The 24,982-nt window shown below is 43.1% G+C and overlaps 1 protein-coding gene and 1 long non-coding RNA gene across 2 annotated transcripts; one reads left to right on the forward strand and one right to left on the reverse strand.

Annotated features, from left to right (window-relative positions):
• Positions 1–1,047: 1,047 nt before the first annotated feature.
• LOC115385775 (uncharacterized) lies at positions 1,048–2,435 on the reverse strand. The gene is made up of 3 exons (XR_003931174.1): positions 2,354–2,435; positions 1,862–2,272; positions 1,048–1,264 (listed from the first exon to the last, which is right to left on the reverse strand). It is a non-coding gene; the product is annotated as an uncharacterized LOC115385775 (long non-coding RNA).
• Positions 1,712–24,982, forward strand: LOC115385774 (uncharacterized). The gene is made up of 5 exons (XM_030087845.1): positions 1,712–1,915; positions 6,303–6,602; positions 19,057–19,362; positions 19,454–19,568; positions 20,370–24,982. The coding sequence occupies exons 1-5, from the start codon at positions 1,867–1,869 to the stop codon at positions 20,392–20,394; spliced, it is 795 nt and encodes a 264-aa protein (XP_029943705.1). The 5' UTR covers positions 1,712–1,866; the 3' UTR covers positions 20,395–24,982.

Raw genomic sequence — 24,982 nt, forward strand, 5'->3', positions numbered from 1 at the left:
GAAGAGGGGTCTGAGAAGAGTGGTGGAGGAAGAGGGGCCTGAGAACGGTGGCGGAGGAAGAGGGGCCTGAGAAGGGTGGTGAAGGAAGAGGGGCCTGAGAAGAGTGGTGGAGGAAGAGGGGCCTGAGAAGAGTGGTGGAGGAAGAGGGGCCTGAGAAGGGTGGCGGAGGAAGAGGGGCCTGAGAGAGGGGTCTACAGGCTTGACCCAGGAGAAGTACAGTCCTACTGTTCCAAATGCACCTGTTCCTCTGTGGTTATTTAATTATCTGAAGGTAGATGTGAGCAATATGCAGAGCAACGACCGATACTTAGTGCTAAAATAGCAAAAGAGAAAAAGACTGATACAATAGAGACGCTGCTGGCCGATTTTTCTAGAGAAACACAGAGTGCTTTATTTAGATTTTTACGAGAATCTGACTTGTACTATCGTATTTAGGTGCGCAGCATACATATAGGTGGATCAGTCTTCAATGATACTACAGCCCAGTAGGTGGCGGTAATGGCCCAAGATGGTGGCCATCGCTGAAATAGAAGAAGAAAGGGGCCTGAGAGCGGTGGAGGGGCCTGAGAGGTGAGGTCTGCAGCCAGACTCTCTTGCCTGAATTCCCAGTTCTTCCTCTTCCTTGCAGGATTCCCTCTCTTAACTTATACTTCTGTTGTAAATATTTGCTTCACTGCTGTAACTTGATTATTTTGATGTTTTATCACATTGATTATTATTTTACAGTTTTGCACAGTGATCTAACATTGTACATACTTGTAAATGCACACATGGCGATTAATTATACAGCTCATTTGATATTTCATTCATTAAATAAATTGTTCAGAAAATAGCCTTGACCTGTATTGTACTGTATATGTGTTTAAATCAAATGAATGGATTGCTTATTGATAATATATCTTAAGCCTCAGTTGAATTAATTAATAGTGTGCTTGCTGCAATGTGTATGATTTCACTTTTTCATATGTGGTTGCATGGCTAAATTCAAATCCTATCCCCACAAAGGAACAGCAACAAAAGAATCTGTTACATGTAAATCAATCAAACTTTATTTATACTTCAATTCTCATAGAAAACAATGGAGCAGATGGTGCACCATGTTCCCAAAAGATCTTAACCACACACTCGGATGGAAATTTTGTGTAGAACCTGATCTGAGCATCGGACACACACTACTGACTGAAGATGGCTGGGGACGGCAGGGAAACACTCTCCAGTTTGGCTTCCAGGTCTTTGAGGTAATCTGCCACCTCATCCAGAACACCTGTAGTGATTCAGAAGAAAGATTAATTCTGGTCTTCATACATTTTGTTAAAATAATAGACCCTGTTGACACTAGAGTTGCCAACCGTTCCTTGAAAAACGGAATCGTTCCGTATTTGGATGTAAAAGTGTGTGTTCCGTATAGAGCTGAAAAGGAACGCACTTTGTTCCGTATTTTTGTGAGAGTCAAAACGTGAGCAATGGAACATGCGCTTTTTTTGAAAACTTACGGTAAATTGTTCACCGGCTCTCTGACGTTCTGTGACCAATGAGCTGACAGAGATGGCTCGACAACACAGAATCACTCTTATCTCATTGGTCAAAAAAAAAGGTACGCTACAGTAGCTTTTGTTTTTAGCTTGGCTTTTTTTTCGGGTTAAAATGCCGTAAAATGAATTGAAGTACGAGTAGCGGAAGTGACGCACTTTCCGCACATGCGCAGTACAAATCAGGTTTCCGGTACGGATCGGGTCATATGCTGAGGATATAAATACATCTAGCGCGTCACCATCGGTGGTTTTCCTGCTCGCTTTGGAGTCTTGGATAGCATCTCGTACGACAGTTTGCAGCTCGCTAACCAGTCAACCAGTCAGCTCACCAGGCATGTCAGCTCCACGTTGCTGCAGCATCTCTCCTGGCTACAACAGTGAGGGTAACGATGCCGTTCGCTAAATAAACCCGCGCGGCCCGCCTCGCGGGTTGCTCTCGTCGCTGGGGAGGGGGGCCGGCTCACCCCGGGCCCGCCACCGCGCCGCGAGGCGCGGTCGGGTCCGGGAGGCCTTCTCCTCGGGGGTCGCGTGAGTTCCTCCGCGGAGCGGTGTCCGACGCTGCCGCGGACGGCGGGTCGGTTTCGGACGGGGTCGGGTCGGTGGTAGGCGGCCGCCGGCGGCGACTCTGGACGCGCGCCGGGCCCTTCCCGCGGATCTCCCCAGCTGCGGACCCGCGGCGGGCAGGGGAGCCGCGGGTCGACTCGGCTGGCGCCTAACTGGTGCGGACCGGGGGAATCCCACTGTTTAATTAAAACAAATAAATGACCATTCTGATGGAGACTGTGAGGAACTAAGCTGAGCACTCCCAGCATCTGACTCACCCCTTCAAGGCCTCAAGGCCTCAAGGCCTCAGTATACTCCCCCGTCGCCGCTACGTCGTTCCTACGACGGGCTACGTCGGGGCTTGACGTGCGCCTCCCGAAAATTGTGACTTCGCGTCGTTTCGACGCGTGATGACGTGAACGTCGAGGGCTGTGATTGGTCCGCTTTATGACATATGACATATATGACATATCTGGTGACACCAGGCTGTGGTGGAGGAGAGGCTGAGCAGACCGTGATGAAATATTGGTGAAACTAATGAGCTTTTGGACGATTAAAGCCGTTTTCGGAGTGGCTATACACATAGCCCCGTCTGCTAACAGTGCTAACACTGCTAACAGTAAAGGGATGTGTGCAGCTCAATTTTGGATCTCAATTTCTCCCGAAGCACTGTTCGGATCAGAAAAGCATTCCGGGTGAGTTCTACTTTATTCTACAAACAACGCGAAAGCGGACCAATCACAGCCCTTGACGTTCACGTCACCACGCATCGAAACGACGCGAAGTCACAATTTTCGGGAGGCACACGTCAAGCCCCGACGTAGCCCGTCGTAGGGCTACGACGTCTACGTCGTAGGAACGACGTAGCGGCGACGGGGGAGTATACTGAGGCCTTGAGATCCCACAGCACGCGTCTACCTGCGGTGCGACGCTGCGCGTTCACGTCCGTTTGTGTGTGCGCGCGTCAACGCCCACTGCACGCGTTCTCCTGCGCTCTAGAGCGTAAAAACATTGTGAAGCGCATGCGCGAGATGTTCAAGATCCTGCAATATACTGAGAGTACTAAAAGCCGGAACAACAACAACTCATTCATTCGTCGTTTCTTTGCCAAACAGTTTCTCAACTTCCAGAATGAGTCTCTCTTCATCCGTGGTGATTAATTTTGAAAACACAGAAGTTGTTTCAGTTCTCTTTCCTATTTGGAGCTATCCGAACAGCGGAGCTTGACGCGCTCGCGTGCGGCCGCGGCCAAAATAGGTGGGATGCGTGGGACGCGTATTTTTATCCCGGACGCTCCCAAAACGCATGCTGTGGAATCCGGGGGGGTTTTGGGAGCGTTCGGCCGCGTCGTGCTGCGTCGCGCTGGCCGCAGCAAATACGTTGCCATTGTAGTGGTCGGGAGCAGTTCCACATCCAGCGTTTGCTCGCGTGCGTCGCTGACGCGAGCGGCGCGCTCAGCCGCGTCCGGGATAAAAATACGCGTCCCACCTATTTTGGCCGCACGCGAGCGCGTCAAGTTCCGTTGTTCGGATAGCTCCAAATAGGAAAGAGAACTGAAACGACTTCTGTGTTTTCAAAATTAAATAATTTGAAATGTTTACATTTTTGGTTTTTGTCAGAGATGTTCACTGAAGTGTCTTTGTAAAATCTTCAGTGCTTATATTGTGCCAGGTCACAGGTTTTGGTTAGTCATGTAGTTATACATCTATTTGTAACAATATTGTTTCATATATGCATTTTGTCATAAATAAAGCTCATTACAAATATCCAAAAAACTGAAGATGTGCATATTTCGATATTTGAATACATTTGTGGAGTCAAAAAAATATCATGTGGTTTGTTTTCCATGCAGTGGTAATGTTTGTCCCCTGAATACAGTTCGTTTGTGTGCTTATTTTATTGTGAAAGGGTAATGAAGACAAACGCGCAGCACAGACGGAGTGGGTCGGGTCTGTGTTTACTTGCAGATGCGCAGCTAAACTATCGCCATGGATGAAGAGAGACTCATTGTGGAAGTTGTGAAACTGTTTGGCAAAGAAACGACGAATGAATGAGTTGTTGTTGTTGTTCCGGCTTTTCGTCCTCTCAGTATATTGCAGGATCTTGAACATCTCGCGCATGCGCTTCACAATGTTTTTACGCTCTGCTCTGACGGAGCAGAGCGCAGGAGAACGCGTGCAGTGGGCGTTGACGCGCGCACACAAAAACGGACGTGAACGCGCAGCGTCGCACCGCAGGTAGACGCGTGCTGTGGAATCCGGGGGTAAGAGTCAGTTTCTGGCTCTGATGGTGTGGCTCCAGCGCTTCTAGCTGACACGCCCCCAGCGTTTCACAGCAGAGAGAAGTGCTTGTTTTTCCATGATTTTGAGACCTTATTTTATATACTTAGCAATTTTTTTAATCATTCAAATTTGGCTCAGTGGTTAGTGACACATGTTCATGCAGTGTGAGAAACTCATAACATTTATTTCTGCTTAACTCGGACTTTAATTCATATACTATGTCATATGACTCAATGTCACAATTTACTGACTTGGTAATTAAATTGAACTGTGGTTTGCAGGCAAATTAAACATCTTACCCATTTCATTATCCTAATTTGTTGCTCTGACCGTGAATTAGTTTTAGTGAAAAAGTTGCCAATCTTGGCACATTTTGTTGCATCTGTTTCTGGAGCGTTCCTCTTTTTAACTCTGGCTTTCTCTGCGCCACCGTTGCTTTTTCTGTCCATCTTTCAAACATTGTGGATGGAGCGCGGAGGTGCTGTCAGTGGAGGGAGGCGGCCCAGGGACAACCCAGTCCCATGTCTAAAAAAACAAAAAGTAAAAAAGTGAGCAGAGGCCCTTGCAGCCCAAGCATCAGAGCGGCCCACCAGGAATTGTCCTGGTCCTCCTGATTAGCCACTCCAGGCCTGCATTGTACCCACTGACATTCAGCAGAATGTTTAAAATTTGACTTCCAAAAATGTGTTAACTCAGAGCAGTGTCTGTGGAGAAACACCTGGTTTTATTAATCGTCTCCACACTTTACTGCCCAATTTAACCCACATCAAATAAATGATATAACTATAAATGTAAAAGAATAACTTGGATATCTTCAGTCGGTAGTATATTAAATCTGAACAGCAGACACAAAAATGCATGAAATACACAATGAAAACAGAATAATTTAAATAACTATTAGTTTTAAGCACAAGTGACTCATTTTTGACAATGGAAGGATCAGTCAGAAACATTTGTCCTCATTTAAAATCAAGAAGAATGCAGGAAATCACATCTACATTCTTAAAAATCCCTCCCCTCAGCTTTTCCTTATAACTTCTTTGAATTTTGTGGAAAACAGTCTTTTTTCTCATTTTCACTGTGTTTCAAAGCTAAAATGTTAACACAATGCTCAACAGCAGTCTAAATATGTGTGCAATCTGTGACCCCGGTGCGTTAGAATTAATATCTGCGACAAAACAAATTTCTGTTAAAAGAAAATTTTTTCTTTAACCCCTGGCTTAACCACAACCTGTCTTTAATCGTGTTCAGAATAAGGCATTCCATGTATTCGCCAACTTCATTTCTCCTTCCCTCAATGACGGCTGTGACCTTTGAATCCTTAATGGCCTGGAGGACTGGTTGGGAGTTTGTTCTTTTTCAGTCTAGCAGAATCTCGCCTTCCTCCACCTTTGTATTATCAGCAGCATTCCTCCTTTGCTGAGTTGGAGTGAATTCTATCGTGGACTGTGTGGGTTTTTCACAGCTGTGTCCCTGTTTGTCTTACGTAGATTGCATCTGGAATCTTAAATAATGTTATCTATTTTGTAGTGAATTACTTGAATTACGTGAATTACTTTAGTCTTATGTTTTTCAGGAATCAGTTTCTCCTTTTTGTTTTTCACTTGTTTTTAATGTCTTTGAACTTAGATAAAACGTGTGTGACATGATTCCTGTAGATAAAGTGATGTGTGAGGTTTTCCTGACAGAAAGAGGTTGATGATCTTCCTGCTGTGAAGGATTCAGGTTCTTCAGGTATCTTCACTCAGAGAGAGCAGGCAGACAGAAACAGACTGAAATGGATCATATTTATAAGTTCACCTCCTCTGATGGAGGATTTTCTTCTCTCAGACATGAAGAAATGTCTTTAGTCTGCAGAAGTTTCCAGGCTGATGGAGCTTTTCTGACAGTCTGATTCAGTTCTCGTTAGCTTGCAGCTAATGTTCCTTCTGTTTTTATTCCACAGAGATATTCTGTGATTTTACTGATCCACTGAAGACCCTGGCAGCCTCTGTGGGAGGAAACATCACTCTGCCCCTCGCCATGAAGAAGGAAGGATTTCTGTTATATGAAGGAAAGAATTTAGCTGTGGTGCGCGAGAACAAACTGGAGATACTTGAAGAAAATTACAAGGATAGAATTCACTGGAACCAGAACACAGGATGTCTTACTCTCACCGGGCTGCAGAAAAAGGACTCTGGGATCTACACAGTTGACTCGAAGGAAGGAGGAGGTGCTTCAGTAAATTATACACTGATGGTGTACGGTACGTTGCATTTCTTATCTTTGATCTGTGTGTTCAGTGTGTGCACATGTCTGTATTAGTGTAGTGTTAGAATTATCATTCACTGAGCTGTCAGCACTGTGGGTCAGTCTGAGAACTGATTCACTCAGGAAGTTCAGCTGAAGTTACATTAGTTCGAGGTAGTGAGAGGAAGATGCTTTAAAATTTGGATGTCAGTGTTTCATGAGGACAAAAATATTTATGAACTAAGGACAATAAGAAGGAGCAACAGAAAAAAAAACAGCAGAGATAAACTGCTGGCATGTGCCACCTCTGAGGAAGGGAAGCTATGTAAACATGCTAATGCTGATTACAGTTACTGTGGATAGAGACTAATGCTAATGCTATTTCTAGCAGGACGTGTTTCATGTTGTTGTCAGGAGGACTGAGTGAGTTCAGGATAGATGAGGCTCTTCCTTCAGTAAACAGGAGTTTAGCTAAATAATAATAGAGCTGAGACAGTAGCATAGCGAGAGAGACAGCAGCTCTGCAACTGGAAAAGCTCTGAAGTGATTTAGGTCCGCACTATTTTCTAACATGCTATTAACTGTGATTCAGTGAGTCAAAACTAAATGTTAGACTCTGCTGAGAGGCTCTGTTGGTCCTTTGCTCTCAGAGGTTTGTGTGACATGATGTCTTCTTATAGTTTCTAGGCAAAAAAAAACACAATACTTATTAGTGGGCTGACATGAAATTCTTAACATTTTCACAATTCCTGGTGCTTCCTTCTGAACATACACAGTTTGGGGGATTGGTTCCATCTGAATGAGAATGTTTTTCTGAAACGAAAAAATGAAAATGATGCAGTTTTCATTTTGTTGTTGCTGTGTCAACAGCAGGCCTCATAATGGATGCTTGTCGGACCCCACTGCTGACACTGAATGTGTCGGACATGGACTCCCCCCATTTCACCTGCATGGTCTGCTTGGAGTACCAGAATATGAGGATTCTAATGAGGTAGCCTGGAACACCTCTATTAGACAGCTTTCTAAATAGTTTCTTGTGATTAATTCGATCAAATGCTTTAGAGGCATCAAGGAAACATAAAAACATAGTAGACCCCTGTAAATGATATTTATCCAGCATTTCCTTCAGGGCAAAAATACAGGTGTCAGTACTATGCTCAATCTTGAAACCAAACTGGTTGGCTGCATTGCACGGATAGGGTGCAAGCCTATTCAAGATGACTCTTTCAAGCACGTTTGAAATGGTGCTGGCCAAGGCTATGGGCCGATAGTTTTCCATGCAGCTAAGTTTCTTTGCTTTGTCTTTTATCACTGGGACAAGTAAAACAGAGAGCAGTGACTCAGGCAAAGTACCATGTATCATGAACCCAGTTAAACAAATGGCCAAAAGAGGACACAATTTTCGACTGGCAAAACTGAGATGTTCTGATGTGACTTTATCAAGACCACATGACTTATTTTGCTTCAGTCTGGAGACAGCCTCACACACTTCTTGAGGAGTTACGATAGCTCCCACATCCAACTCTAAGGCCTCAACAGCAACTAAACTACTCTGTGTACAATGAAACAGTTTAAAATAATAGTTCTTCCAAAGAAGACAAATATCATCAGAGCCAAATGTACCATCAATGTTAGTCGGAAGTGAGGCTCTGCAGTTGTTAAGCTTTCTTATCTCTTTCCAGAAATCACAATAATTATTGTTTTGCAGTTTGTGCGCCATCGATTCAGATCTTATACGATTTTCATTTCTTGTGATACATCTCAGAGCATATTTAAATTTGGCATTAGCTCGTTTTTTCCTGTCAAACAAAGGGCCGTTTCTTAGTTTACCACCCTCAACCCATGCCTTAAATGCACTACGGGCTTCTGCATGAACTTCATCTACATATACATTCCACCCAGGTTTACTATAGTGAGTGCTTTCACTGCGACGACATAGGGGCCTGCCAGATGTAATAAGGGCATTTGCAATTTCATTGTACAACAAATTGAGCTTAACACAATGTTTTTGATTTGTGCAGTTGATGTCACGGCACAGAATTGCATCTTCAGGCAACATAATTTTATCTAGGTGCAAATGTGTCCTCTGGCAAAAGGCATGTATATCCTCACTTGTTAAATTAGACCAGTTTACTTTTTCAGCATTATCAAATACATTGACAGGACTTAATTTTGGAATGTTGTCCAGGTTACACTTGAGTGTTAAAGGGGCTGTATCATGCTTTTTTAGCTAGTCCAAACCCTAGAAATGGCATTAACATGGTTATAGTTTATTTTGTGTTAAATAAAAGATTTTCTGGGGCTAATTCTGAAAACCGGAAGAGAAAACGCTCTGTTTCACTGAAAATCCCGCCTCTCCCCCTGTGGACTTTGACTGACCGCTACTTCAACCAATCAGCGCTTCAAAACAAATACGCTAGCTAACTTTAGCTCTTTAGCGCTAGCTTCTTGACACGCAAAGACACGCGAAAATGTGTTTTCCTGTGAGAAACTCACCAAGCGCAGACCCTTCAGACTCTTGCTCTTGCTTGACTGTTGCTTTCAGACGATGGTTAAAGTTTATCTCCGTAATCAGAGTTACAAAAAGCGGCAACGCTGATTGCCAAGGGCCTGCGGGAGGGGGGCTCAGGGGAGCCATCTTCACCGTGTGACGTGAACGTGGGAAAACAGAGCTTTTTCACGGGTGCGGGAGGTGCTGCCTCTCTGAGCAGCACAACAACGAGGAAAGCGAGAGGGGTCCAGCTGCAGACCTCCACTCTCAGGACCGGAAGTTGATGCGAAGCCTTTCAAAATAAAAGCGAGAATATCGGAATCGTGTATTCGTACTTCCCCATGAAAATACGGTTTATTTCTTGTGGTTTTATTTTTATGTTTGTAATGTAAATATGATTTAAAAGCAAGTAAACTAACAGTCTGGTTGTAGACCTCCACTCTCAGGACCCTTCTCCGCAGACAGCTCACCTCCACTCTTAGGACCGGAAGTTGATAGAAAATCTTTCAAAAAAAAAGAAAAAAAAGCGAGAATATCAGAATCGCGTATTTTTCATTCCCCATGAGATTACGGTTTATTTTTGGTGGCTTTAATTTTATGTATGTAATGTAAGTATGATTTAAAAAAGAATGTGCCACCAACACAGTCTGGTTGCAGACCTCCACTCTCAGGACCCTTCCCTGCAAACATCTCACCTCCACTCTCAGGACCGGAAGTTAATAGAAATATGAAAAGGCATGACTATGATCATGAGTACTGTCATGATCCCCTTAAAACAGTATTGTTCTTTGCTGCATTTGTTTACTGCAGATAGTATTTTGATGTAATTGACTATATGGACAGCTGTTAGACTGCATTACATACTTTTTGAAACAATACATCTGTGTAAATGAAAAAAACTCTACACACAAACCTATTTGAGTTGTCTTTGCTTCAATAGCATTATTGTAAATGTACAGTTTCCTGCAGTGTTGCAGCTTTTAACATTGTTTTAATTCAACTAATTTCATATAGGCATATGTTTATACGTATATATATTTTGTATAGTGTTTTCAATTCTTATATCTCATAATTCATCTAATAAGTCCTCCATATTGTTTGTGCTGTTCTTACCTTGTGTTGTTGGACCACATGGATTTGCCACTGGAGGATGTGAGGACTGATTAAGTTGTGTTCAATTCACTGGATTACTGAATATCTAGTTGCATGATCTAGATTGCCTATAATCCCTGTTCAGGAGAAAACAGACATAAAACAAACTTCCAAGTTGTTTTATTTTTCTTTGCGCTCGCAGTATGCTATGTACCCTCCTTTGTCCATGATCTCTTCACAAAAGATACACATATCTCCAATGTTGTATAACAAAAACTTAAAAAGCTCCAGAATCAACTCTCTTTCCTCTTCACCAAAATCCAGGGTGGCGTGAAAGAGGTTTTCCAGCTGTTGCACAGCCTCCTCAGTGCATGATGTGTCGTCCATGCTCAAACCGTCAGGCACCTCCACCCTGGCTGCTGACAGCTGTGGGTTCATCTCCACCCATTCTGCTGCCTTCTTGCAGTGCTCCACAACTCGGGCCACCACACTGGTCTAAAGAAAATTCAAGAAGCGTCAAGTTTTTGTCAAGACATGAAAGGTCAACTCACAAAATTTAACAACATGGAAGTGGAGGTCAGGCCCACCTCTTCTTCAGTTGTCTCCATCCCCTGCACAACTGGAGCAGCTGTTTGTTGACAACTTTTCTTCCTCTCTTCAGCCTGAAAAGGCTGTACTGCATTAAATAAAAGCATAGCTCACAAAATCAGTTAATGAATCATGTCCAGGGATGGGAAACCTGACATAACATTGACTAAAAACAACAAATAAATATTGAGACAAAAGGAATGCAGACTGACCTCTGTCATGTCATCCAATTTTCCCTTCAGGTGAAAAACTGGTGGCACCTCACCTGCCAGAAGAGATTTCAACTTGAATGTAAAATGAGCAAACATCTTGCCATGGCTACAACAGTAGGTAAAACAATTAAAATCACACGTGCTGCCCTGAAATTAGTCAATTCTGGCAATAAGTAAGAGAATGGGAAGACAACAGGACAGATGACGACATTTCAATGTGCAAATCATCAATCATATCAGTTCAATCAAATTATGACATCCTACCTTCCAAGATCAAAGTTTTCCATGAGCATGACACACCACCATTTTCACAAGGTTCGCTTGTTTGCCTACAAAAAAATTCAGACATATTATTCCATATAAATCAAACAATCAATTAGGTTACTTTTCTGAATAAGCAGGTGAACAGTGTGTACAAACACACTGAAAAATATAGTATGCTTACCTTTAAATGAAATGCCACCTTTTTTATGTGATTCTATGTGGTTCTGCAACTTGAACACTTTCAGGTTTGAACTTGAGGCACAGTGGAGAGTGAAACTGCTTGCAGCAGGTCCTGCAGCGTTCGATTTCTGAGTCCACTCTGATAACTGAAATATGCATCTGTAAGAGAAATTATGTCGTGATCAGTAAAACAAAATTTAATAAAAATATTTGGTGACTCAGTTTTCTTGGCTTTCTAGCAGGAAGACTGCGTGATTAAGCGAGCACTACCACGTACACAAGACAACTTCGACATGTTATTAATATGCCCCGGACAGAATAATTTCTATCCAAATGCTATTTGCAAACGGCAGTGAAAGCCTTCTGATGTAAAGACAATCACATAGACAAATATAAATAATATACACAGTGCTTTTGTGCTTTCAGAGGCTAATAAAATTACCGTGGTCAGCGCTAGCCACCGTTAGCCTAACTACCATTACGCTACAAATCACGGTAAAGTGGAAACTCTATAAGTTCACGGGGCAGTGTACAGTGTGCAACGTCACGTTCTACTGAATAAAGGCAATTTTTGTTTTTGTATAACGAAAAGGTGTCGCCTGATATTTACTCACCTTTCCGTCTCCACACAATGAGAAATACGTGCTTCCGGTGTTCTCTTTTCCATTTTTTTAATGCTTCGTATCAACTTCCGGTCCTGAGAGTGGAGGTGAGCTGTCTGCAAGGGAGGGTCCTGAGAGTGGAGGTCTGCAGCCAGATTGTCGTGGAGTGGAGGTCTGCAGCCAGATTGTCGTGGGGGAAAGCTCAAAAGCGCAGGCATGAAGGAAAAAAACGCTTTGGGGGTGTTTTAGGTGAGTACATAACTATATAACAAGGTTAAAACACACAAAAAGTGAATTTTGCATGATACAGCCCCTTTAAAGGCATATGGTCAGATGTGGCCAAATCATACATAATCTGCATTTCAGCAATCAAGGAGTAGGCATCAGCAGTGCATTTACAGTGGTCAAGCCAAGATGTAGAATGCCAAGCATCACTTACATAAGTATAGCTTTCTTTAGGCAATATGCCTTCACTAGACAATATGAGGCTATTTTCATCACAGAATTTTTTTCAAATGCAGGCCAAACAATGATTTATCGTCAGCAGTGTCAGCATTCATATCCCCAACAATACAGATACATGCGCAGTTACTATCCTGGATAAAAGCCATAAGAATTGCAAGTCTGTTTATATATTCATCCTCATTTTGAGTACACTCATACGGAGTATAAATGTTCAGTATCAAAAACTTGCCACCACTGTGGAGGATTTTCAGGCCAATAGCCCAATCAATCCCCAGTCTCACCATTTTCACTATATTGTCATATTTCTTATGCCACAAGACAGCAACTCCACCAGGTATTCTGCCTTTGACGTACTTGGCATTCAAATCAGTTGTGGACTCTCCAGCTCTGTGAAAATCCTTATGTATACAATTTAATCTTTCAAGGTCCTGCTTAGCTAAAAAAGTCTCTTGCACACATGGGATATCGCACCCTTCCAGGATCTTATCCATAATGACACGGCGCGCTCAGTCCGCTTCAGTTTGTCCTACACGCAAACCGCGCACATTATATGAGACAAGAGAAAGAGGCACACCATCCATTGTTTAAGCATTGGGATCATGAGCACTTGCTTCGCTGATTGCCTTTAGTCTGATCATTGTTCCTGATGAACAAGCGAGCAACTTTATTTCTAAAGTATTTGAAATCCTTTGAGCAACTTCGAGAGGAGTTTAATCTTCCCACCTCCGATTTTTTTCAGGTATCTTCAATTAAGGAGCTTTTTAACGAAGCATAAAGATTGGGAAATGGTTTTGAAGCCCTCATCCTTTGAGGAGCTATTAATTAAAATTCAACAAGGATTTAGACTTCCTAAAGCAATCAGTCATTCCTATAAATTGTTATTAAGTTTCAATTCAAATAATACAATGCATACTAAGAGGAGGTGGGAGGATGAAACTCACACTATTATACCAGATGAAATGTGGGAACAAATTTGTTCGGAGGCACATTTGGTGACTAGTTCAAGTTTGTGGAGAGAGTACAAATGGAAAATTATCAGGCGATTTTTCAAGACCCCTGAAATTACTGCCAAATATAATATAGGAAATCCTGACACCTGCTGGTTAAGTTGTGGTGCTGAAAAAGGCACTCATTCCCACATATTCTGGACATGTCCAAATCTAAAATTGTTTTGGGACAATATTTTTACCACCATCGGCATGGTTTTTGACCGGACATTCACTAAGGACCCTCGTCTCGCAATCTTGGGGGTAATGCCAAATGGCTTTAATGGGAACAGTAGGAAATACCTTCTACTAATACTACTGACTGCTGCTTTGAAGTGCATCACCACTATGTGGTTAAAAGTAGACCCACCTATTCCATGTGGCTTGACAAAGTTAAAGAAATCTGTAGTATATATTCATTGAGAATACATGTCCTTTTTATTAAGAGATGGAGTCCTATAAATGCCCTGTTATTTCAGAATTGAATGTATGTGAATGTATGTGTTTAATTTTTATTTATCCATATGTAACACTGAAGAAGTCCCTGTATGAGCATTTGCAGTGTTAAAACGAAACAAAAATCTCCTCCTGGCTTACAAAACATTTACAAGAACGCAGTCCTGGCTCCAGGACTGCGTTCTTGTAAAAGCAAAGCTGACAGTTTGTGTCAGAGCAGTGTATTTTTCTTGGTTTAGTAAAAAAGATCTCCAATGCCTTTCGGTACGGAAAGGATCTGGGTTCAGGTCCATTTATGCTGATGCGCATGCATGCAGCAAGATGCTCCCATTGCAGCCTGTTCCTCAGTTCAGTTTTGATCTAAAAGAGAAAAACAACTTGCATAACCATAATGCAAAAGAGCACAAGAAAATTAACTGAAATTATTCACATTGTGCTCTTATGCATTATGGTTTAAAGGGCAACTCCGGTTTTTTGACACCTGGACCTTATTTATAGGTGTGTGCATGCTCATATACTCACTCAGACAAACATCGTGCAGCTCGGAGTCCTTCAGAAGTTAATTAGATCCAAACGATGTAGCCGCACTAGCGGGGGTGCCACAGCAATGGAGCGTTAGCGCGGGACATAATCTCTGCAAAATCGCTCATTTCGGCTGTATTTCTTCATCCATCGCCAGTGTTATCATAAAGTCAGCTCGTCTACCGTCTTATGGTGGGTCAGCTGAAGAGCTGACAGTTTTCGCTAACTTAGCCACAATTAGCTCGGATGGGAACGTAGCAGCTCCTCTCCCCAGCAGAGAGGCACTTTGAGTCGGCCTCGGCTGTCACGGTGCCCCGGCGTCTGACTTCCAGGGCCCGAGTTGGAAAACGGCCCTCAGCTGCTCCACGGAGGCTCCGGACACCGGCGAAGATGCACGGCTCACGCGCGGCTGCTGGATGTCTCTCCTCGCCGGGAGGATGCGTATCTCCGCTCCCCGGCGGATGCGCGCTCCGGGCCGGCCGTGGGACGCGCGACGGCCCGCCGCGCCGAGGCCGGAGGTCTCTCCTCGCCGGGAGGAAGCGTATCTCTGCTCCCTGGCGGATGCGCGCTCCACGCCGGCCGCGCGACGGCCGGAGCTCTCTCCTCGCCTGGAGGAAGCGTATCTCCGCTGCCCGGCGGATGCGCGCTCCGAGCCAGGCCGCGGGACACCGCCGGAGGCCCCCCTTCCGACCGAAAGGCAACCCAGCGCCGATGGAGGAAAAATACAGCCGAAATGAGCGACTTTGCAGAGATTATGTCCAGCGCTAACGCTCCATTGCTGTGGCACCTCCACTAGTGCGGCTACATCGTTTGGATCTAAATAACTTCTGAAGGACTCCGAGCTGCACGATGTTTGTCTGAGTGAGTATATGAGCATGCACACACCTATTAATAAGGTCCAGGTGTCAAAAAACCGGAGTTGCCCTTTAAATCACTTACTAGAGCTGGGCGATTTGGCCTCAAATCAATATCACGATAATATTAAGCAGTTCACCTCGATAACGATAAATGGCCGATAATTATCTACTTGGGGGGGGGGCATTTAATCACAGCTTTTTATTGTACTGGATTAAATTTATGACAGTTTACTGTGGGCTCAGGTGGTGCAAACATTATTTTATTTCTCATTATATGGGGTCAATTTTCTTGAAATGCTATTACATTTATCAAGATTAGGGTACAAAACATATCTATGTATCCTAACTTTCACAGCAACAGACGTCCAAATCCGACAGAACTCTGCTGGTAATGTAAATGTCTTCTCTGTGGGCTTTAGGGAAAATCCGATGACTAGAAAACTATGGAAAATTATTAGTTACGTGGTTCCAGATGTTTCCAGTGTGATGTGGTGTTATGAGCAGCTGAGAATGCAAAACAACTGGATGTCTGCCTGTCCCTGAATTACAAATGTGCCCAACTTGTTTGTTTACAATCTCCTCCTCAGTTTCCTGTCCACACAGCATCGCTTCAGGAAATATTTACATCCACGCAACATAACAAGGACTCAAAACGATGTAGTTCACCCGCCAGGCCTTCAGATGGCGCTGTCACTCTGACACAGAAACTCCAAAATAGAGAAGAAGACACGGAGCAGGACTCGGAGCTGCACAGGCAGCGTGATATAAACAAACACAACACCAGAACATACGGCCTGTTCAATAAAACAGCATGAGGAGCTTCTGCAGGAAAAATCAGCCAATCGAGCTGATTATAAGTTTTACTGTCCGGGACGGTCGACCAGCATTAATCTGCAGCCTGCAGGCTGTTAGCCTGTAGCCGGTAGCGGCTAAACTAGCATGTTTCCATGCTATGTGTCCAGAGATCAGAATACACGGGGTCGCGGCCTGACACCCAGTGTGAGTGACAGACCGCGCGTTTTGTTTTTTGTTTTTTTTTCATTCATCTTCTTGGGCGGGTGTCAATCTACTTGGGCGGGCCGCCCAAGTAAAGTTTATGTAGGGGAAACTCTGCTTAGATCAGAGGCACACAAATAGTAAAGAAACAAATGTGTGCAGACGCCCACTTCGCTCTGCATGAGCGAGACGCCTGGTGCTTCCAGTCCAGCATGGCTCTAAATGTCCAGACTCTTCTCCCCTGTTGTTCCCAAATGGTTAAATAAACTACCTAACTCTGTGTTCCTGGTGTGTTCCGTTCTACTTTTAAGAGACAATTGAAGACTCAATTGTTCAGAGAACACCTAGGCACTTAATCCGACCCCACCCCACCTTAGGGGTAGAATAAGTCAGGTGGTCTAAAACAGCGGTTTTCAAAGTGTGAGGCCCGCCTCCCCTGGGGGGCGCCAGAGGGTTTCAGGGGAGGTGCGGCGCGACAGAGAGAGAGAAAAAAAACGTGTGGGCTTCCGAAGCAGTGCGTCCTGTGAGATTCCTCACGCCAGGGATTGTATCGACAACCGGTTCTTTTGTAGAACCGGTTTCTCATGTCTCAATTCCAAGGAGTTATTTGTCTGTCTCCTGAACGATTCCGCTTATCGGTTCAGCTGTGTGCGTGACAACGTAACATGCGCTCCGCGCATGCGCTCACAGCAGCCACGGAGCAGCTGCAGTCCGCTCGGGCGCTGCTTCAGAGCCGCGGACCGGAAACTTTCAGCAAGGATCATATTTTTCCTCACCATGGAGCCCGCTGCTTCAGTCTGAACAGAAACAAGTCGGGTGCCAGATGGAAAGTAGATACGTGTTCCTAAATCACTGATTTCAAAATAAAATATGTGTCGTGTTTTTGCCTTCACATAGTTTTTTTGTAATTCTTCTTGTAGAATATATGACAAACAACGCGATCTAATCATTATAAGGATTAGAAAAATGGACGATGTTGTACTTACTCATTGTAGGAAAGTCAAAGACACCAAAATTGCACAAAAACAAAGCTCCGTGACCGGAGTGGCTGTGTTGCCAGATTGGGCGGATTTCTGCACAATCAAGCTTGTTTTGAACCCGAGGTGGGTTGATGAAATGGCTATGTGTTGTGGCGTGTTTTTTTTAATGCATATCCGGTTTTTACGGTTTTAACATGCATTTTCTACAGAGATGGAGGTTTGGATTGCTTTCTGTTGTTGGGTGGTTTTAACAATATATTTGGGGCAGATCTGGCAACCTCCATCAGCTGACAGCAGACACACCAAGACCTTGTGAGTGACAGTGTTGCAGAGCTGGACCAGACATGCAAGGGCATCCAGTGTGAGGCCGGTGTCATTTGGTTTTGAGCTTTCCTACCTGGTGTCAGGAAGAAGCTCCAGAGTTTGGCTGTATTTCAAACCAAAAGATGAAACTGGGGCTACTTGCAGCTTGCAAAGTTTTCATGACATGGATATTTTTTTCTTCTGTTCAGGATGAAGATATTAAAGAGTTAATGCAAACACCCCATTTGTATTGTTTCATTTCTCACTCAATGAGAATTAATTGATAAGAGAATTGATAAGAAATCATACCAATAAGCAGTACTGATAATGGAATTAGGATTGCTAAATTCTTAACAATACCCCCCCCCCCCCCCCCCCCCCCCCAGAAGATAGGAGTAGGCGGGTAAAGGGGGGGCCACCATGCTTTTGACTTCTCTTTGGGGAGGCTCGCTATTCCACACTTTGAAAACCCCTGGTCTAAAACACAGCACTTATTTAACAATGTCTAAGTTGAAAAAAAAAGGGGGGGGGGGGGGGGGGGGTTGGCATTTCTTCTGCAACTTGATGGTAACACCTTTGACCAATCTCACTTGAAGCACTTTTTGCACTTACTAAAGGTTTTCCTTATGTCTGAATTTTTGCTTGTGTTGTACGTTGCTTTGGACAAAAGCGTCTGCTAAATGAAATTGTAGAATTGTAGAAGGTGAGGCAGATACAGACAGTAGGCTTGATGACACACACAGGGAAAGAAGTGAACACAGAAGAGGATGGGGGACCCAGCCAAGGTGCCGGACCCATTCGATCCTGACAGTAATGAGGAGGTCTCCCAATAGATGTGCTGGGAAACACAATAGTCTCTCACAATCTTATTGGCTGTTCTTGGTCAGCGAATGTTGTCCAACTTGTTGTCCAGCAAGCACATGTTGGGTAGTATGTATCATGAGTGAAGGACGGACTCAAAACAGCAGGTTACAAGACAAACGGAGTGGACATTAGTGTGATGGACTGGAGGAAGAACACCATTTGTCCCTCTTACAGAGTTTTACATCCACCTCAGTGGTGAGGGAAATCAGAGAGACCAGGTGTGGGCAGGTTCAGAGATTCCAGCAGATTCTTTATTGTTGTTGTTTGGCAGTGAGAAAAACATCTAACGATTTACCGGCTGTCCGAGATAAGGGTGTAGATTACTAAAGGAAAATCCCCCACCTCTCTTAACTGGCATACAACAAAAAGCTCTCTTTGTTTAACCTTTATCATGAAGATGTGGGATAATGTCTCTGGGAAAAGCTTTATTGGAGTGCGTCATGTGTGACACAGTCCTGTAGCTCAAGCTGTCCTCCAGCTGAGAGGTAATGTGTGTCACCGTGGCTTGATTAGAGGAAAGAGTATCATCAGTACACACTGTCATTATTCTCACTGTATCATTGTGCTCATTGTTTCCTGACTGTGATGTGATTCTGTGTCGTTGCTCTACAGACCCTGTAGCGACTCCTACAGTCAGCGTGTTGAACAGCAGCTCTGAGAACTGCTCTCTGAGCTGCTCTGTGGACTCAGCTCAGGAGGACACCACGCTGCTGTGGTCCTACAACCAGGAGATCCTGAAGAAGAACCGCTCTGCTGCTTCTCTGTCTCTGACTTTATTCTACTGGGAGGACCTGAACTCTCCTCTTCAATGTGTGGCTGAAAACCCTGTAGAGAATAAAACAGTGTCAGTTGATGTGAGGACAGTCTGTCCACTGAAACAGAGTGTGAACCCCAACAGCTCCATGGACTCCGGGCATCGTGAGTGACCTCTGACCCCGACCTGGACCACAATAACTCATATTTTCAAAGCTTGTTCACTGAATGTGGTGTTTATGTGTCGTTTTAACAGATTCGATCCCCATCATCATTCCCACAGTGTTTGGTCTCATCTCATTGTTAGTCCCTGTTTATTTCATCTGGAGGTTTTTTTTTTTTTCGCAAAAAGAAGTTGAGACAAACAAAAGGCAGGTACTCTTCACTTTTTTCTTCATCACAAAACACATTGACAGATCTTCATTAACTTTAAATGTTTGACATTATTCACACATTGATTCCACTGTTTTAAATAGACATATTTCTTGTTAATCAGGAACTCAATCATTTAAGTTTGCAGCAGTTCTCTCTGTTTGCCTCTTCATGAACAAAAGTCGAGCTCAACATAATAATTTGATCTTCTGATCTGCTGCAGACTCTTTTGCGACTGGAGTCGTTTTCAGTCATAACAAAAAACAGGACGGACTGGTGACACGATACAGCTCATAGCATTTGGTTTCTTTGGTGCTTTCCAGAGTTGAATAATGTGAAATATAAAACCAGTCACATGCTAAAAGGCTAAACTGAGAGTGCTGACCTGTGCAGACACAAAAAAACTCTCCGATGAACAAACTTGTGGCAAACATGATACTTCTTACCATTAATATCTACCACCTCCTCTCTGTACAAGTCTCATTTCTGTACACTGGTTTCTACTTAAACATTATTTATATATAAAATACAGGAAGCCACTCTGAGGTGGTGGAGATGATTTACAAGCAGATGAAATGTTCAGAGCGTGTAGCTGCTGCAGGAAACAACATGAATCAGAAAGGAAGTGAAACAGATTGTGGACGTTTTAATCTGAGTCTCATCATCTGGTTTCAGATTAGCTGCTAATTCACCAGCTTCACCTGCTCCAGACTTCAACTCCAGCAGTCACATTTCATACTGAGAACCTTTACTTACAGACTGCAGTGAACACTGAACTCTCATCTTTTACTGTCTTCCAGTTTCTGCAGAAGTGGAGCTCACTGACGTCCAGATCCGTGACAACGGACACCACTGAGGTGGGGATTTCTCTAACGCCTTCAGATGGATGTGTGACTGTGGTCATTACCTTGTAAATATGTAAGAGATAATAGAACCCCCCTTCTGTCAGTCAAAGTGACGTCACATAAATTTAATCCTCAAAAAAAATACCAGAAAAATCAAAGTCCCGCCCCTTTTTCCGGTATGTCCCGCCTTTTCCGGTATGTCCCGCCCTTCCGGTATGTCCCGCCCTTCCGGTATGCGATCGTATCGGTGAAAAGAGGGTGGGAAAATTCAAAGGTATTTCCGTTGACGTAAGTTGGCGTGATAAAGTCCGGATGTGGGATAATGAGAGGCTATTTGCTTTGATATAATCAAGATGACCTAATTATTGTGAGTGGGTGGGTGGTCTGATGGCGTCGTGATGTCGGAGGAGGAAATGGGCGTGTGTCGTGCTGTACAGTATATAAAACGTTTCACATAAGTGTGATCGTGGCTGTGAAGTCGTTACTCGGCGAGGAAAAAAAACATGGAGGAAGATCTGTTGATGAAAAAGTCTTGGCGTCTTGATGATGGCCGTGCATTGTTAGTCAAGTTTAGGAGTGGTGGAGTATCCCCATACGTTGATCTATTCAGCTATGAAACCGCTCCTGAGGTCTATCATCTGAGAATCTACCCTAAAGAATTTAACGGTCTGAAGGATGCTATTGAAGAATTTATTGATTATATTGAACGTGTTCAGCGCGATGGGGGTGTACTACTGAGCTCTATGCACTTGTTAGAGCACCACGAGGGAGTGGAAAAAGGAAAATAGAGTCATGCTTTGAGGCTGAAATTATTAAAAAAAAAGCTAAACATTTATATGTACTTTTGAACCCTGGTCGGACATGCTTTGCAGCAAATTTAGCATGGCTGAAAAACCCTGAGCTGACATATGTTGACGCTTTGACCATCGGGCGTGACATTCACATTAGGGCCGGTCTGACCCTTGATGACGACGTGACATTCAGCAATGTAGCGCAATTTGAACAGTTGCTGAATTGTAAAATTGTTATTTTTTATTGTGCGAATGATAATGAGAATAACCGGCAGAAAAACTTGTCTACATTTCAAACACAAACACCATCGCGTGAAAAAACATATTATCTCCTCCTACACAATAACCACTATTATGGAATCAAGAATGCGAGAGGGTTTTTAGGCGTAAAATTTTTCTGTGAGCATTGTCACACCGGTTATCATATGCGGTACAGACACTCATGTGCAAGGAGTTGTAATATCTGCAACACAAACTGCAAAGAAAGCTTAATTCAAAAAAAATACTGCAAGCGTTGTAATAGGTTCTGCATGAATATTCAATGTTTCGAGAGCCATCGTGCGTTGAAATGGCATCCAGAGGCTAAAAAAGCAGTCTCCAATTGTGAAATAAATAAAAAATGCTCAAAATGTAAATCACTCTATTACGTTTCGATTAAAAATCCTCAGCCCCATAGATGCATTGTTAAACGCTGTCTGATCTGTAAACAGAGTAAAACCACTTCACCTTCGTTGAGTGAAGAGACAGTATCCACTGTTGACACGGCCAATCAAAACTCCAATTCTACTGTAGAAGCTGAAGAAAAACATATTTGCTATATGCGGGTAAAAGAGCTAACGCCAGTGGAGAAGATTTATGAAAAGAAGCTGGTATTTTTTTATTTTGAGACCGCTCAAACCACCGGTACCCACCTCCCTGTGCTTGCTGTAGCTCAATCGTCAGACGGTGAGGAGCTGACATGGCGTGGATCTGAGTGCGCATTAATGTTCCTCATGCATTATCGAAAAAAAAAATATCGAAACACAACATTTATATCACATTATGGGAAGGGTTTTGACCACCACATTATTCTAAATGTATATGTGAAACAAGGTATATCACCATTCGTTGTGGCTCAAGGGAGTAAAATTATCCTGATTGTGGACACTGACTTCCAGCTTAAATTTATTGATTCATTTTCCTTCATTCCCATTCCACTCAGGGATTTCCCTAAGGCATTAGGCTGTAAAACTAAGCTCAAAAAAGGTTACTTTCCACACAAATTTACAGATTTTTCAAAAGCAGGGTATAAGGGGAGATATCCTCCTCCTGCAATGTACGGGGCTGATGAGATGAATCCTAAACAGCGAGAAAGTTTCTTTCAATGGTATGACACGATAAAAGATCGGGAATTTGACTATGATCGTGAGTTAGAAGATTATTGTAAAAATGATGTTCACATCCTAGCAGAGGGTGCATTGAAATTTCGTGACGAATTCATACAAACGACAAAGTGTGATCCGTTTGAGAACGTTACAATTGCTTCAGCTGCATTGAGTGTTTTTCAAACCTTATTCTTAGAACCTGAATCTGTCGCGATACCATCTCCCGATAATTACCGATCTTCATTCAAAGCTTTCTCACATGCTTCAATCCAGTGGTTGGAGTATGAGGCTTTCTCACGCGGGATTTCAATTCAACATGCATTGAATGGGGGAGAAGTTAAAATCGGTCGCTATTTTGTGGACGGCCATGCGGTGGTAAATGGTGAGACACGTGTCTTTAGTTTTTTTGGGTGTTTTTACCACGGCTGTAGATCATGTTATAACCCGCATGATAAATCACCTCTCACAGGTGATTGTTTTAGCGAGTTATACTCAGACACAATAAAAAGAACCGAGCGTTTAAAAACTGAATACAATGTTCATTCAGTGGTGACAATGTGGGAACATGACTGGAACTTCTTAAAAAAAACAAATCCTAGTGTTAAATCATTCTTAGAGAGGTTTCAAGAACCAATTCCCCTAGACCCTAGAGAAGCTTTATATGGAGGACGGACCGCTGCTATCCGAATGCGTCATTCTGCTGAGGCTGATGAGGTGATCAACTATTTTGATTTCACTTCACTCTATCCCTACATTATGTCATGTCGATCATTTCCACTTTCACATCCAAAAATAATCAGAGACAATTTTGATCCAGTTGAAAATTACTTTGGCTTGATCCATGCTAAAGTCTATCCACCGCGTAAACTGTTTTTCCCTGTACTTCCTATCAGAAATGATAAAGGGAAACTTATTTTCACATTATGCCGTTCATGTGCTCTCGCAAACAATCAGACTACGGTCTGCAGACACACGCTCAACGAGAGATCAATACAAGGAGTCTGGGTCTCTGTTGAGCTAATGGAGGCCCTGGGAAAAGGTTATGTTATCGCCGAAATTTATGAAGTGTGGCATTTTGAAGAAAAATCCAGCAAACTCTTTAAAGACTACATTTACACCTTTCTTAAACAGAAACAGGAAGCCTCGGGTTATCCTCCCGGGGTAGACGACCCTGCAGCCCGTCAGGCCTATATCACTGAATATCGTGAGAAGCAGGGTATTACTCTTGACCCTCAGAAAATTGCCCATAACCCAGCTAAAAGACAAATTGCAAAACTGTTACTAAATTCACTATGGGGAAAGCTGGCGCAAAGATCAAATCAGCTTACAACAACTCTGGTGAACAAACCCGAACGCTTTTTTGAATTCCTCTTTTCCAGCAAATATGTGATTTCACAGTTTCAGTTCATTAATGACAGAGTTGCACTGGTCCAGTGGCGGTATACTTCTAACTGTGTCATTCCCCCTGGCGATGTGAATGTTTTTATTGCGGCCTTCACAACTGCTTATGCACGTCTCGAACTGTATAAGCAGTTAGATTTACTCCAAGAAAGAGTTTTTTATTGCGATACCGATTCAATAGTGTTTGTCTCGAGCCCTAGCGATCAGTATAACCCTCCGGTGGGGAATTATCTAGGAGATTTGACATCTGAATTAGATCCTGGCGACTCTATTAAATCATGGACTGCAGCAGGTCCGAAATCCTACGCCTATGTAACAGAGTGCGGTAAAGCGACTTTACGTGCTAAGGGGATTACTCAGAATTATGAAAACTGTAAAAAATTCAACTTTGACAGTCTCACAGCCCTGGTAGAACCATATCTCAAAGACCGCGAGACACGATGTGAAATTTCTGCACGTTACAATAAAATTACACGAAATCTGAAAACTTTTGAGCTCACTAATAAAGAGAGGGTGATCAATTTTGGCATTGACTGGGACAAGAGACGCCTTTTTCCTTCAGGAAAATCATTACCGTTTGGCTATTAAAAACATTGTCCATGTGTTCTGTCTCAAAAGAACTGCATAGATTTATGATGGGATGACCTGAGGCTTCTCTATACAGTTCTTTTGAGAAAAAAAATATTACTATTCCCTATAATGCTTTAGCGAGCGTTGCATATTCTGTTTTATTCACACGTATTTTTTTATCATGCATTATACCTTAGTGTGTAATATGTATTTTGTTTATTCACTTCTATTTTTTTATCATAGATTATATGGTAGCATGAAATGTATCAGCTGTATTGTGTATTCACATGCATTTTGTAACATGCATTATACCCTACTATGAAATGTATGTATTCTTTATCCACATGTATTTTTTTATCTTGCATTATACTGTAGTATGAAGTATGTGCTTTGTTTATTCATGTCTATTTTGTATATCAATAAACCATATTTCTTCTTCTTT

This window comes from Salarias fasciatus, unplaced genomic scaffold (assembly GCF_902148845.1).
Source record: "Salarias fasciatus unplaced genomic scaffold, fSalaFa1.1, whole genome shotgun sequence".
NCBI classification, from domain to species: domain Eukaryota; kingdom Metazoa; phylum Chordata; class Actinopteri; order Blenniiformes; family Blenniidae; genus Salarias; species Salarias fasciatus.

Bases quoted from the DNA above. Each gene is read 5' to 3' on its own strand.
- LOC115385774 (XM_030087845.1), top strand. From the start codon at position 1,867: ATGTCAGCTCCACGTTGCTGCAGCATCTCTCCTGGCTACAACAGTGAG. The intron at 1,916-6,302 runs GTAACGATGCCG...TTTATTCCACAG, and splicing joins TCCTGGCTACAACAGTGAGG to AGATATTCTGTGATTTTACT. The intron at 19,363-19,453 runs GTGAGTGACCTC...TCGTTTTAACAG, and splicing joins CTCCATGGACTCCGGGCATC to ATTCGATCCCCATCATCATT.